The sequence below is a fragment of the Leucoraja erinacea genome, chromosome 1 (genome assembly GCF_028641065.1).
Source record: "Leucoraja erinacea ecotype New England chromosome 1, Leri_hhj_1, whole genome shotgun sequence".
Taxonomy (NCBI): domain Eukaryota; kingdom Metazoa; phylum Chordata; class Chondrichthyes; order Rajiformes; family Rajidae; genus Leucoraja; species Leucoraja erinaceus.
Window position 1 is genome coordinate 116,658,267 of NC_073377.1, and position 15,521 is coordinate 116,673,787.

A 15,521-nucleotide genomic window follows, 5' to 3' on the forward strand; every position below is an offset into this window, starting at 1 on the left:
AGGGCTGTAGTGAAACCACAGTAATCCTAGAATTCTATTGCTGGTCTTGGTTGGGTTACGTGGATTTGGCAACCTGCCACCCATCTCAAAACATCTGCCACCATCTTTGTCGGAAACCTAATGCAGAAAACTGTCTAAGGTTTCTCCTCTGGGGACTGGAAACGGGGTTGAATCATAATAGCTATCACCTTCAATGGCATCAACGGGAATGGACTCATTGCAGAATCTGTTTCCAATCCTCAAGTCCTGGCAAAGGTCATACAATGTTTGCTGCTATGATTCAGGACTGCTCGTAACATTGGTTGTTTGTCAAGGATAATCAGAGATGAGTTGCCTTCACAGGAGAATATATCTTTATACTTCGCCTGTCTTGTCTTATCATCTTGTGAAAGAACTAACACAGGGCATGTTGACTTTGTTACAGCACGAGTTCTTTATACTTGACACAAGGTATCAAGTTTCAATAAGTTTGAACTATACGTGATGAAGTGCACTCACTGGGCTGGAAGAACAGTTTGCACGTCATTTACAAGGTGTAATTTGCGGTACTGGGACATTTCAAAGTACTTCATATCCACTTTTGAAATGTACCATTATGAGAAACACTACATAATAATGGCATTGAAATACTGTAACAAGTGGATCATCTCATCGCTAACAAACCAAGGAGAACTTCCCAACTCATCTACAGATGGTAAAGTACACACATTTTCACCCAAGACTGCACACTGTCGGATTGCAACTCATCTTGGTGTGGGAACTGTTCTGCCCAAGACTGCAAATAATTGCAGAGAGCTGTGGATGTATCCCAGTCCATCACACAAAGCAGATTTTATGAGGATGTTGCCAGGACTGGAGGGTATGAGCTCTAGGGAGAGGTTGAGTAGGACTAGGTCTCTATTCCATGGAGCACTGGAGGATGAGGAGGGATCTTATAGAGGTGTACAAAATCATAAATAAATGCACAGAGACTCTTGCCCAGAGTAGGGGAATCGAGGACCAGAGGACATAAGTTCAAGGTGAAGGGGAAAGATTTAATAGGAATCGGAGGGGTAACTTTTTCACAGAAAGGGTGCTGGGTGTATGGAACACCTCTGCACAGTCCGCTTTAACCTGCCTGATCTCCTGGTGGCTCAGCACTTTAACTCCCCCGCCCATTCCCAATCTGCCCTTTCTGTCCTGGGTCTCCTCCATTTTCAGAGTGAGGCCTAGAGCATATTGGAGGAACAGCACCTCATATTTTGCTTGGGTAGCTTACATCCCAGTGGTATGAACATAGAAACATAGAAACATTGGAAATAGGTGCAGGAGTAGGCCATTCGGCCCTTCGAGCCTGCACCGCCATTCAATATTTTTTTTTAATTTAATTGTATTTATTTATTTAACCTTTATTTAACCAGGAGAAGTCTCATTGAGATTAAAAATCTATTTTACAAGAGAGTCCTGGCCAAGACAGGCAGCAGCACAGTTCCACAGTTACAGACAATAATTTAAAATAACAGAGAACATATAAATAGAGTCACAGTCAGAGCATCATCAAACAAAGCATGTACAGACAGAAGAGCCCGCTTCAACATCATTAAGAAGGGATTTAAATCTGTTTCTAGAAACCAGCTCCTTAAGTTTCAGTTCATTCTGCAGCTGGTTCCATGCGAATATTCCTGGTTCCATTCAATATGATCATGGCTGATTATCCAACTCAGTTTCCTGTACCTGCCTTCTCTCCATACCCCCTGATCCCTTTAGCCACAAGGCCCACATCTAACTCCCTCTTAAATATAGCCAACGAACTGGCCTCAACTACCATCTGTGGCAGAGAATTCCAGAGATTCACCACTCTCTGTGTGAAAAAATATTTTCCTCATCTCGGTCCTAAAAGATTTCCCCCTTATCCTTAAACTGTGACCTCTTGTTCTGGACTTCCCCAACATCGGAAACAATCTACCTGCATCTAGCCTGTCCAACCCCTTAAGAATTTTATAAGTTTCTATAAGATCCACCGTCAATCTTCTAAATTCTAGCGAGTACAAACCGAGTCTATCCAGTCTTTCTTCATATGAAAGTCCTGACATCCCAGGAATCAGTCTACTGAACCTTCTCTGTACTCCCGCTATGGCAAGAATGTCTTTCCTCAGATTAGGAGACCAAAACTGTACGCAATACTCCAGATGTGGTCTCACCAAGACCCTGTACAACTGCAGTAGAACCTCCCTGCTCCTATACTCAAATCCTTTTGCTATGAATGCTAACATACCATTCGCCTTCTTCACTGCCTGCTGCACCTGAATGCCTACTTTTAATGACTGGTGTACAATGACACCCTGGTCTCGTTACATCTCCCCCTTTCCTAATCGGCCACCATTCAGATAATAGTCTACTTTCCTGTTTTTGCCACCAAAGTGGATAACCTCACATTTATCCACATTATACTGCATCTGCCATGCATTTGCCCACTCACCCAGCCTATCCAAGTCACCTTGCAGCCTCCTAGCATCCTCCTCACAGCTAACACTGCCCCCCAGCTTCGTGTCATCCGCAAACTTGGAGATGTTGCATTCAATTCCCTCGTCCAAATCATTAATATATATCGTAAATAGCTGGGGTCCCAGCACTGAGCCTTGCGGTACCCCACTTGTCACTGCCTGCCATTGTGAAAAGGACCCGTTTACTCCTACTCTTTGCTTCCTGTCTGCCAGCCAGTTCTCTATCCACATCAATACTGAACCCCCAATACCGTGTGCTTTAAGTTTGTATACTAATCTCTTATGTGGGACCTTGTTGAAAGCCTTCTGAAAGTCCAGATATAACACATCCACTGGTTCTCCCTTATCCACTCTACTAGTTACATCCTCAAAAAATTCTATAAGATTCATCAGACATGATTTACCTTTCATAAATCCATGCTGACTTTGTCCAATGATTTCACCACTTTCCAAATGTGCTGCTATCCCATCTTCAATAACTGATTCTAGCAGTTTCCCCACTACCGACGTTAGACTAACTGGTCTGTAATTCCCCGTTTTCTCTCTCCCTCCCTTTTTAAAAAGTGGGGTTACATTAGCTACCCTCCAATCCTCAGGAACTACTACAGAATCTAGAGAGTTTTGAAAAATTATCACTAATGCATCCACTATTTCTGGGGCTACTTCCTTAAGCACTCTGGGATGCAGCCTATCTGGCCCTGGGGATTTATCGGCCTTTAATCCATTCAATTTACCTAACACCACTTCCCGGCTAACCTGGATTTCACTCAATTCCTCCATCTCATTTGACCCCCGGACCCCTGCTATTTCCGCCAGAATATTTATGTCTTCCTTAGTGAAGACAGAACCAAAGTAGTTATTCAATTGGTCTGTCATGTCCTTGTTCCCCATGATCAATTCACCTATTTCTGACTGCAAGGGACCTACATTTGTTTTAACTAATCTTTTTCTCTTCACATATCTATAAAAGCTTTTGCAGTCAGTTTTTATGTTCCCTGCCAGTTTTCTTTCATAATCTATTTTCCCTTTCCTAATTAAGCCCTTTGTCCTCTGCTGGACTGAATTTCTCCCAGTCCTCTGGTAGGCTGCTTTTTCTGGCTAATTTGTACGCTTCATCTTTTATTTTGATACTATCCCTTGTTGTCCACAGATGCACTACCTTCCCTGATTTATTTTTTTGCCAAACTGGGATGACCAATTGTTGTAGTTCATCCATGCAGTCTTTAAATGCCTTCCATTGCATATCCACCGTCAACCCATTAAGAATCAATTGCCAGTCTATCTTGGCCAATTCACGTTTCATACCCTCAAAGTTACCTTTCTTTAAGTTCAGGACCCTTGTTTCTGACTTAACAATGTCACTCTCCATCCTAATGGAGAACTCAACCATATTATGGTCACTCTTGCCCAAGGGGCCACGCACAACAACACTGCTAACTAACCCTTCCTCATTACTCAATACCCAATCTAGAATAGCCTGCTCTCTCGTTGGTTCCTCTACATGTTGGTTTAGAAAACTATCCTGCATACATTCCAAGAAATCCTCTTCTACAGCACCCTTGCTAATTTGATTCACCCAATCTATATGTAGATTGAAGTCACCCATTATAACTGTTTTACCTTTGTTGCACGCATTTCTAATTTCCTGTTTGATGTCATCCCCAACTCCACTACTACTAGGTGGCCTGTACACAACTCCCACTAGAGTTTTCTGCCCCTTAGTGTTTCGCAGCTCTACCCATATCGATTCCACATCCTTCAAGCTAATGTCCTTCCTTTCTATTGCGTTAATCTGCTCTCTAACCAGCAACGCTACCCCACCTCCTTTCACTTTCTGTCTATCCCTCCTGAATATTGAATATCCCTGGATGTTCAGCTCCCAGCCTTGGTCACCCTGGAGCCATGTCTCCGTGATCCCAACTATATCATAGTCATTAATAGCTATCTGCACATTCAACTCATCCACCTTATTACGAATGCTCCTTGCATTGAGACACAAAGCCTTCAGGCTTGTTTTTACAACTCTCTTACCCCTTATGTTGAAAAGTGGCCCTTTTTGATTTTTGCCCTGGATTTGTCTGCCTGCCACATTTCACCTTGCTACCTATTGCTTCTAACCTCATTTTACACCCCTCTGTCTCTACGCTCACACATTTAAGAAACCCTTTCCCATTAACTCCATCCTCAACTATCCCATTCGACACTCCACCCCCCTTATTCAGTTTAAAACCACCCGTGTAGCAGTGGCAAACCTGCCTGCCAGAATGCTGGTCCCCCACCTGTTTAGACGCAATCCGTCTCTTTTGTACAGTTCCCCCTTACCCCAAAACAGATCCCAGTGATCTAAGAATCTAAATCCTTGCCCCGTGCACCAGTTCCTCAGCCACACTTTCAGGTCCTGTATCTCCCTGTTCCTGCTCTCGTCAGCACGAGGAACTGGAAGCAACCCGGAGATAACAACCCTGGAGGTCCTGCTTTTCAACATTTTTCCGAGCTCTCTAAAGTCACGCTGCAGAATATTCATCCCTTTCTTTCCGACATCGTTTGTGCCGACTTGTGCCGAACATTGACTTCTCTAACTTCAAATAGCCCTTGCTTTCCCTCGCTCTCCATTTCCGCCCCTTCCCAGTTCTCCCACCAGTCTTACTCTCTCCAACTACATTCTCTGTCCCGCCCACTCCCCTGACATCAGTCTGAAGAAGGGTCTGGACCCGAAACGTCACCCATTTCATCTACCCAGAGATGCTGCCTGTCCCGCTGAGTTATTCCAGCATTTGGTGTCTACCTATGGTCTGTATCTATACTGGAAGACTATACTGCTGCAAAGTTATTAATTGCACCGGTTACAGTTTGTTCATTGCAACGAGGTAATATTAATGACCGGTTATATACTCAATTATCTCCATACAACTCAATGCAGACTATTTTTATCCAATGGTGACTACATTTAGATCAAATCCTAGAAATATTTGGACTACATGAATTTTCTTATAGAGTTTTTCAATGGCTTTGTTCCCGGTTAACCTTCAATTTAATTGGGACATTAAGGGTGAGTTGACTTCAAGGACAAGATGAGAGGTCATCTCATACAAAACCAGGCATGAATTGCACAATGAGAGGGGAAGCACAAAGATCAGAGGAAGCTGAACCTTTGTGGATAGCAGTCGAGTCTCTTTGAAATACAATACAAAGGCAGATTAGTTTACCATTTCAAGTGTATCGACTGTGAAAACCTGTGGCTATCAACTCAATGTAGTGTTGGGAACGGGATAGCTGATCAGTAGCATTGCTTTGAACAGTGGGAGTCACGTCCGGGCAGGTGAAAACCATGAGCTCTAACAAGACTCATAATGGTCCTTCCGTCAACTCAATCAGCTACAGTTCAATTTTCTTCTACTTCATTGCGGATGGTAGAATTTGTCTCTGAAACTGGCGCGCTTTAATGCTGAGAAATATATTTGGTACTCTAACACCATTTAAAAGACATTTGGACAGGTACATAGATGGAATGGTTAAGAGAGGTATCGGCCAAACACAGCCGGGTGGGACTAGCGTAATTATAGCATCTTGGTCGGCAGCAAGTTGGGCTGAAGGGTCTGTTTCCATGCTCCATATTGTGCACTCTGTGTCTTTCCCACCACTCCACATGTTGAACGGGGGAATGTGAGGGGGGAGGCTGGGGAGGGGTGAGGGGGGATAGAGAAGGGAGGGAGGGGTGGAAGGGGGGGGGGGGGGGGGGAGAGAGGAGGCAGAGGCAGGGGGGGGGGGGTGGGGGGGAGAGTTGGGGGGGAGAGAGAGGGAGAGAAGAAGAGGGGGGGAGAGAGGGGGGGGGGGGGATAGAGGGGGTGGAGGGGAGGGAGAGAGTGGGGGAGAGAGTGGGAGTGGGGAGAGAGGGGGGGGGGGGAGAGAGGGGGAGAGAGGGGGAGGGGGGGGAGGGAGAGAGGGGTGAGAGAGGAGGGAGAGGTGTGGGGCAGAGAGGGGGGGTGAGAGAACAGGAGGGGGAGGAGTGGGGGTGTGGGGGGTGGGGGGGATAGGGAGGGAGCGGTGGGGCAGGGCGGGTGGGGGGGGGGGAGGGCTGCCTTCACACACATACTAACTTGTCCCCTGGATGCATAGCCCCCAATTCACAGGCTCCGTTTTAGAGGGAGGCCTTGTCCACTGATGCATAGCCCCCAACTCAGAGGTTAGGTGGAGAGGGAGGAAACATAGAAACATAGAAATTAGGTGCAGGAGTAGGCCATTCGGCCCTTCGAGCCTGCACCGCCATTCAAGATGATCATGGCTGATCATCCAACTCAGTATCCTGTACCTGCCTTCTCTCCATACCCCCTGATCCCCTTAGCCACAAGGGTCACATCTAACTCCCTCTTAAATATAGCCAATGAACTGGCCTCAGCTACCTTCTGTGGCAGAGAATTCCAGAGATTCAACACTCTGGTAGAGAGAGAGGGTAGAGAGAGAGGGTATAGAGAGGGGGTCAGAGACAGAGAGAGAGAGATAGAGGGGCAGAGACAGCGAGAGAGGGGAAGGGAGGGGGAGAGGGGGGGGGGAGGGGGGGGGGAGAGAGAAGTGAGAGAGAGAGGGGAGAGAGAGGAAAGGGGAGAGAAAGAGAGGGGGGGGGGGAGAGGGGGGGGGAGAGAGGGAGGGAGAGAGAGGGGGGAGGGGAGAGAGGGGGAGGGGGGGGGGGAGAGAGAAGAGGGGAGAGACAGAGAATGAGAGAGAGAAGGGAGAGAGGGGGATAGGAGGGAGAGGGGGGGAGAGGGGTGGTGGGGGGAGAGATGGGGAGAGAGGGATGGAGGGCGGGCAAGGTGTGGGGGGGGGGGGGGGTGGGGGGAGAGTGGTGTGGGGGGAAGGGGAGTGTGGGATGGGGTGTGTGGGGGAGTGTAGGGGTGTGGGGGGGGAGCGGTGGTGTGGGGGGGGAAAGTGGGGGTGTGGGGTTGTGTGGGGGGGGTGTGGGTGAGGCTGGAGTCTGGGGGGCAGGGGGTGTGGGGTGAGGGGGATGTGGCAGGAGGGGGGAGTGTGGGGTGGGGGAGGGTTGTGGGGGGGGGGTGTGTGTGGGTGGGGGTGTGTGTGGGGGGGGAGGGTGTATCGGAGGGGTGTGTGTGTGGGGGAGGGGGTGGGGGGGGGAGGGTGGTATGTGGGAGTGGCTGGTGTGTGGTGAAGGGAGGGGGGGGAGGGGGTGGGGGGAGGGGGTTGTGTGAGCTCAGCGGCTCCAGCCACAGGCACCGGTTCCTGGACCCGGCTCTGGACTCACTCACCGGCTCCAGGACCTGGTGCCTGTTGCACTCAGTGGCTCCCAGCCCCAGCTACACTCATCGGCACCTGGCTCGTCGTGGTGCTCACCGCCCCCATCCATGAACACAGCAGCCTATTCCTATTTAAACTATATATTATTATACCTATATATATATATATATATATGACGTAAATATGACTGTAATCATATATAATTAAGTATAATTAGATTATATAAAAATAATATGATTAATATAATTGTGAGTGTTTTTTTAATGACACTGTCGCAGAGGTCCTGCTCCTGAATCAGCCTAATTAATGGGTGAGGGCAGTTCTTGTGGGTTCCTCCTTTTACTGAACCCCACTGACTGCCAGTGTGCAGAGTGGGGGTCACGGCCATAGTGGGACGGGGGCAGTGCCAGACTGGGGGACAGCCCTGCGAGGCATCTTCCAGTCGCTTTAATAGGGAATGTAATGAGACTGCAGCAGAGGTCCCAGGTTTTAAGGGCTCATGAACCAGCCTAATTAAAGGGTCAGGACAGATCCTCTGGGTTCCCCCGTTTACTGAATCCCACTGACTGCCATAGTGGGAGAGTGGGGGGGACAGCCATAATGGGACGGGGGCAGTGCCAGGCTGGGTGACAGACCTGTAAGAGACCTGTCTTATTTCTGATGTAAATGTCACATCGACCAAGAATCAAATGCTCTGATGTTTACTCGATGAGTATTCATTTTAAGCTCCAATGAGCCCATATTTATGTTAGAGACCCCCCTATTGTGCATTTGCAAATGAGGGCAATTATCTTTAACCTAAAATAACCCTAAAAGTGTTGCATTGTTTGAGTATCTGTAGTTTGTGTGTGTGTCTGTGTATACCTGTCAAAAGTGTATCTGTGGATATGTGGATGTAAGTGTGTATGTATGTGTGGATGTATGTGTGCATGTATGTGGGGATGTGTATGTGTGGATGTATGTGTGTGGATGTATATATGTGCATGGATGTGTACATGTATGTCTGCGTGCGGATGGATGTGTGGATGTGTGTGTGTGCGGGTGTGTGGATGTATGTGTGCATGTATGTGTGTGTGCATGCATGGAAGTGTGCGTACGGATGGATGTGTGCGTGTGCGGATGTATGTGTGCATGTATGTGTGTGTGTGCATGCATGGAAGTGTGCGTACGGATGGATGTGTGTGTGGATGTGTGTATGTATGTACGTATGTATGTGCATATGTGTAGATGGACTGTCGCACTGTCATTCACCAGTACGCCATTATCATAAGTAATTCATTCATTGTTTAAATAATTTGACCAAATAAACAGTGAAACGATCGACATTAAAATAAAACTTTATATAATCATTTATTTCCCCAATTTATTTGTTTACATTACATCTAATCTTCATCTGAATATTCTTCATCAGATTCTAAGTCTTTTGCAGTAATAGAGTTTCTGCAGTCAACACACTTACATAAATCTGTACATGGCTCACCATGCTGTTGACATGAGCATCCTCCTTTCCCGGCACTTGATTTCTCAGTTTGTTTTCTTGCATGAACAGTATGTTAATTCTAGCAAGGTGCTTGGGGCTGGAGGCAGATCACCCCAGTCAATGTCCAATTCACCACCTGCAATTTTCAACCCATTTCCCTTTCTACTGGGAATTTGTGGAAACTGTTCCAGACATTTTGAATGTATAACAGCCTGGTAATTTGCTCTCAGGGCATGCTTTCTGAGCGAGTTTGCGGTGGGTGGAAGACGAGCCTCTGATTTTGTTAACATAAGGAACAGGTTGTATCGAGCTTCATCTACTTTCTCACAGCCCTGCCTATATAACTTGCAAACAAATTTCTCTACACCTTTCACCAATTCATCACCGACTGTGAATGAGCTTCCCATTTCATGAATGGTGGCCTGGGTAGCTGGGTCACTTGCAAGCAACGTGGATTTGGATTTTCCATGAAATGAGCTAACTGAATCGCAGCCTGTAAAACAGTGCAAAGATTTCAAAGCTTTGGTGACAGCTGGTCCCAGAAAAGAGCTCATCTTTGATAGACTCATACTCCTTCTACTGTTGCCTTTTTCAGTGTGCAATAATAAGCCTGCTCCAATATGTTGTGACACAGCGACTCCAATCACAAACACATCTGTGTCAGGACTCCTGATTAGGATTGGGTATCTAGCTGTATCTGTTGAAGTTGATGACTGATGACTAGCAGCATACTGACAATGAAGGAAAAAACGAGTGTCTGCTTCTTCATGGTTGCACTCCAGCTCTGGTACCAAGCGAGCATTCATTTGCCCATTGCCATCTGTCAACTCGTCACACTCCCCATCATGGGCAACAAAAACTGTCACATTCTTCAGGCATGCAGATGGTTTGTTCTGCCAAGTCCGAAAAAGGAACCTAATAAGCTCTGATTTGTTGTCACCACATGCAAAAAAAATTTCCATTGATGAGGTACTTGCTGGTCTCCGCTGTATATTTTGGTGATTAAGCTTCCAGCAACGGAGCGTCTCCCTCTCTCAGCATTCTTGATGCTATCTTTCCTGTGAGTATCAACTACAAAGTGGATAACATTACTTCGGACACCGAGGGCCAACTCAACCAGTTGTTTCAGAAGGTGATCAGCTAGCTTGCCAAATGTTGATGGAATACTTCTGAGGGACAGTTCTTGCACCATAGCCATGCCGTCTACAATCCAGATGGTCCCTGGCAGAATGTCAACTTGTGGAGATGGTTGTACTTGCGATTCGATGTAGTGCAGCAAAGTAACATTATATGACCATAAATACAAAGAATTGTTGTTTGAGTCCTTTCATTACCTTTCTTCCTTCTAGACCTTGCTATAGCTCGATTTATTATTGTTATGTTGCAGACGTGACGCTAGCACTCTGCCTGATACACTGCTGCCTCCTAATAATATAAGATAAAATGTGTCAGGGAGTATTTTACATCTTTTCATGTTTTATATTATGTAGGACAATATCAACATTTTAATGAGGAAATTAAACATGTACGCATGTCCAGGTAGGTGGGATGGCAGGTCTGCAAATTATCAAATTAGTGTTCATTATGGCTCTGAAGAGTGGAGGGGCATAAACTGCAGAAAAAAATAATCTCATAGTACTTAGGTCTGCATGGACTTCAATTCATAAAATGTCAATCTCTTCTTAATGTCAATGAGACTTACACTGTAATTTACTGCCATAGATAAGTTAGTTCAAGTTTAAGTGGAGGGGCAGAGGTTGCAGAATAGCTAGAGAAAGAAACATCTCATAGTACTTAGGTCTGCATGGACCAATTCATAAAATGTCAACCTCTTCTTAATGTCAATGAGACTTACACTGTAATTCACTACCATTGATAAGTTAGTTCAAGTTCAAGTGGAGGGTCGGGCAGAGGCTACAGAAAAAACCCATCTCATAGTCATTAAGTCTGCATGGACTTCAATTCATAACATTTCAACCTCTTCTCAATGTTGATGAGAATAACACTAAGTTACTACCTTGGATAAATTAGTTCAAGTTCACATACATCAATTCATTTCTACATAAACATCAACCTTTCTGACCATTTCTCACTCCAATGGAAGCCTAAAAAGTGCAGTCAATATTCCGCCGTTTTTCTCCCGTGGTCGGGGCCTGGAAACAGCCACTACGGACGGCATTATGTACAGCCTCCCCCCCCGCGGGATGATCCAAACACACTCCGCGGCTCATTCGCGAATCGGCCGCTTCTTAACGGAGACTGTGGCTTTACTATGTTAAGTACCTAGGCCCCGCGGTCGGAGCACTTTTACTTAGTAAGTGATCGCAGGCATCTCCGAGATTAGATGGTAAAGACTAATTAGAAAACAACAAGCTGGCATTAGTGAAAATGTTTAATTTACTTTGTTATGGATACACATAGTTTAGGCCCTCAACTTCATGATGAATGAATGAAATGAGTGAGTGAATGTACAGCCTCCAAATCTCTTTTTTTCACAATATAAAAGGGAGCAATTAAATTAATTAAAGTCGATACAGATTAATTTTCATAAATTCAGACTTTAGATCTTACCTTTCAATTCCAGTTGATTCACAGTGTTTCACTGGTTTCACGACTTGGCTGTCCTTTGTGTTGCAGCACCTTAGCAGCGACTTTGCTTTCAAGACTTTCTTCCACTTCTATCCATTTAGCTGCACATTCGTCAGACTTCTTAATGCTTTTCTCACTAAATTCAATTACCCTGCTACAAGTTTCCACAACATGTATTCCACAGAACAACAAAGAACCTTCATCGGAATCTCCAGTAAAACAGGCATCAGTGAAGTCCTCTCAGCCATGATGTGTGCTCCCTGCCTAGCTGGCCTGAAACAAAGTGTGTGATTGTCCAACTGGCGTCCGACTCAATGTTAAACGTGCTTTGATTGAACTAAAAATACCCCCAAAATTTCCGGTGTTTCTCTAATTTACAATGTGCAAGTTTTGTTCTTGACGAGTTTCAGGGATGATTTATATATTTTTACACAATATGTGAAAATTTCATGTAGTTCCGTGAGTTGGGTCACAAAATTGCACAAAAAGGCTCCTCGGCCCACAGCCTAATAGTTATTGATGGAGGACCCCTCTAGACTTACATATCAGGAAAGAGTTGAAAAATAGGGTGGGATGCGATGACCTCATGATTCAACAGAATGATCTCAGTGACCATCACGTGAGATACTGAAGGACTGCAGAGATCATGACAACCAAATGTGAGTGTGCAGTTTAGCTTAGTTTATTACTGTGCATGCTATTTAATCTGCAAAAAGACTATACATGATTACAATCAATCTGTCCATAGTGTACAGATATAGGATAAAGGGCAAAATATTTAGTGCAAAATAAAGTCCAATAAGATCTGATTATTGATATTTCGAAGGTCTCCAATGAGGTAGAAGGGAGGCCAGGACCTCTCTCTTATATTATATTTTGCATGTTTTGCCATGCCAGAGATAGTGTGGAGGCAGACATGATAGTGGCATTTAAGATACTTTTGGATGGGCAAATGTGGATAAGCGGGGAATGGAGGGATATAGATGATGTGCAGGCAAGGGTGATTTGTTTAGCTTGGCATCGTGCTCAGCACAGCCATTGTGGGCTGACGGATCTATTCTTGTGCTGTACTGTTCTACATTCTAAGTTCAACACTTAGGTTCATCCTTGGCTGAACCTGAAGTATCAGAAAAAAAGACAAGTGTTTTTGCTTAACCTGGAAAATTTGAGGATGAATTTTGGAATAAAAATTGAGGAATGACATGTCTAAATAATTCAACAAGACTCAAATTCAATGAAAGACGATCTTTATTACAGAGGCATGTATCAAGTGAACCTGAATTATGGCAATAGCTGCATACATGACAATTGTGAATAGTAGGATCTCAAATAACATGACCAGTTATGCAACACGTACCATTTTATTTTTACCAAGCTTACTTCACCATGACTTATAGCTAGGTTTGGAAATCCTGTGGGTTTTCTCCGGTCCACCCCACGTACCTCATACCTGCTGTTAATAAATCAGACATTCATTGATTTTGGGCATTTATTGAGTTTTAGTGGAAATCCCAAAGTGAAAGCCTCGTGTAAAATTTCAAATCTCTGTACAATTCTAAGTTGTAAATCCATCATCATCTGCAGATCACAATAGTCTCCGCAGTATCTACGACCGTCAAAGTGCTCATGACTCTAATAGTAGTAGTGTGGCGTTACATCGGCCACTTTGCTATTGTGAACGTAAAGGCATTTTTGGTTTTAGTTACCGCTTTCAAATCAAACTCAAGTACAAGAAAACTAAAGGTTAAATCATCTTTAATTAATGTGCTGTATCTGTTGGAGAGGGGAAGGGGTTGGTAGTTAAAAGACAGCCAAACCTACCTATAATGTACACCTAGCAACCTTACGGAGATATTAAAAACAGTTAAAACAAAAGCTAAATAATCTTAATGAATACATTAGTGCCAGTTGAAGGTTCAACCCATCGAATGCCCTTCTGAAATGGATGATTATTTATTAATGCTGGTTTGAACTGGAAATGCCAACCACTAGCTAAATTAAATAAAAACAGAAAACATAGCAATGCAAAGGAAACCAAAAACAGTGGAAAGAACAATTCAATAGGCTCCTGACATATAATAAAGCTCATAAGACTTGTGCAGACAGTGATGTAGCTGAAGGAAGAACACTGGTTCCTAACAAACAATAAATTGCTGGAACTCTTGCCCTGTGTGTGTGTGTGTGTGTGGTCCCCTGCTATCAATTAAGGAACTGTTGTGCCGCATTTTTCCTGTTCCCATCTACATCTTTTCCAAGGACTTGTAGTATTCGGTGAGGACTGCCCAGGCTTTTGGTGCCATGAAGCCTTCTGGTGGGTTCACTCCTTCCTGTGCTAATTTGCGCATGCGGGTTCCAGAAATAAAGTCAAATTCTTCATGGCTTTAAAGCAGAAAATGCAAAGATTAATGAGAGAAGAAAAATAACTCTTATTTTTCCTGGCATATTTATTTGTTTCAAGATTCAAGAGAGTTTATTGCCATGTGTCCCAGATTGGACAATGAAATTCTTGCTTTGCTTCAGCACAACAGAATATAGAAGGCATGAATACTGAACAGATCAGTGTGTCCATATACCATTGTATAAATATATACACACATATGAATAAATAAAACAGATAAAGTGCAAATAAACAGATAATGGGCTATTAATGTTCAGAGTTTTGTTTGAGTTTAGTTCAATAGCCTGATGGCTGTGGGGAGGAAGCTGTTTCTGAACCTGGACATTGCAGTCTCTCAGTTTGGTACGTGTAAGTGAATGGGGAAACACGCACTTTCCCACCCGTTAAAAACATGGAAAACGGCCGATTTTTGAGCTGAAATTTTCTGTGCTAGTCGGGGTGACCATGAAGCACAGCGACCTAAATTTTTGGTACAATTAAAAATCTGCAGATCATCACAAAGTCCCTCTTGAAAAATTACCCGAGGGGCAACTTTTTTCACACAAAGAGGGTGGGAAGTATACGGAACAGCTGCAGAGGACGTGATTTTTTGATTTAAGATCCAAAATATTTGACATTTAAAAAGCGTTTGCTCGCTGAATTTCATGGGAAAAAAGTAGGGCATGGGCCACTTATGCAACTGGGATGAAATTCAGTTGGGCAGCTTGGTCAAACATGGACAAACGAACCTTAATTCCCATAGCTTTGTATGGCTCTGACTTTCTATCTTTTCTTTTTGCCTAAAATTTTTAATCCATGGGGCTTTTAGATATGTAGCAATGTTTTCCATTTGTTTTTAACGGGTGGGAAAGTCTGCGTTTATCCCATTCACTTACATGCACAAAAATGAGAGATGTGACACCAAATTCAGTTAAAATATCTCGGTACGTGAAAAGGGGGACCATTTTCATACTACGCTAGCATCTTGTTCCCTTGGATTTGAAATGGGCATACAAAAAAGCTGTGATCTTGGATAATCAAAAGCACATTTCTTAAGGAAAGGATTAACATTTTTAAATGGACCTAAGCAGTCCAAAGATTATTCACAAATAATTACAATATAACAGCCATAAAGGCAGTAATTTAAAAATTAAGGAATTTAGTGTTCAATTGCTGTGTAAAGCCCTTTAAGAGCATGGGTTCCGTGAAAACGCGCAGGTTTAGTGTTGACAGCTACTTCACCGCAGCCCATGCCGAGAAAAATACTTTTGGTAAAAAGCCCAAAATCATACTGCTATAGATCACAATAGTCCCTCTTGAAAACAGGCCCCATTTAGGGTAAAAA

The 15,521-nt window shown here is 44.2% G+C and overlaps 1 protein-coding gene across 1 annotated transcript in view; it reads right to left on the reverse strand.

Annotated features, from left to right (window-relative positions):
* Window positions 1-13,029: 13,029 nt before the first annotated feature.
* Window positions 13,030-15,521, reverse strand: part of papss1 (3'-phosphoadenosine 5'-phosphosulfate synthase 1) — a 92,362-nt gene continuing 89,870 nt past the window's right edge. The window contains exon 12 of the mRNA XM_055641874.1: window positions 13,030-14,178. Within this exon, the coding sequence (XP_055497849.1) occupies window positions 14,040-14,178 (139 nt within the window). The 3' untranslated portion in view covers window positions 13,030-14,039. The remainder of the gene's footprint in view (window positions 14,179-15,521) is intronic.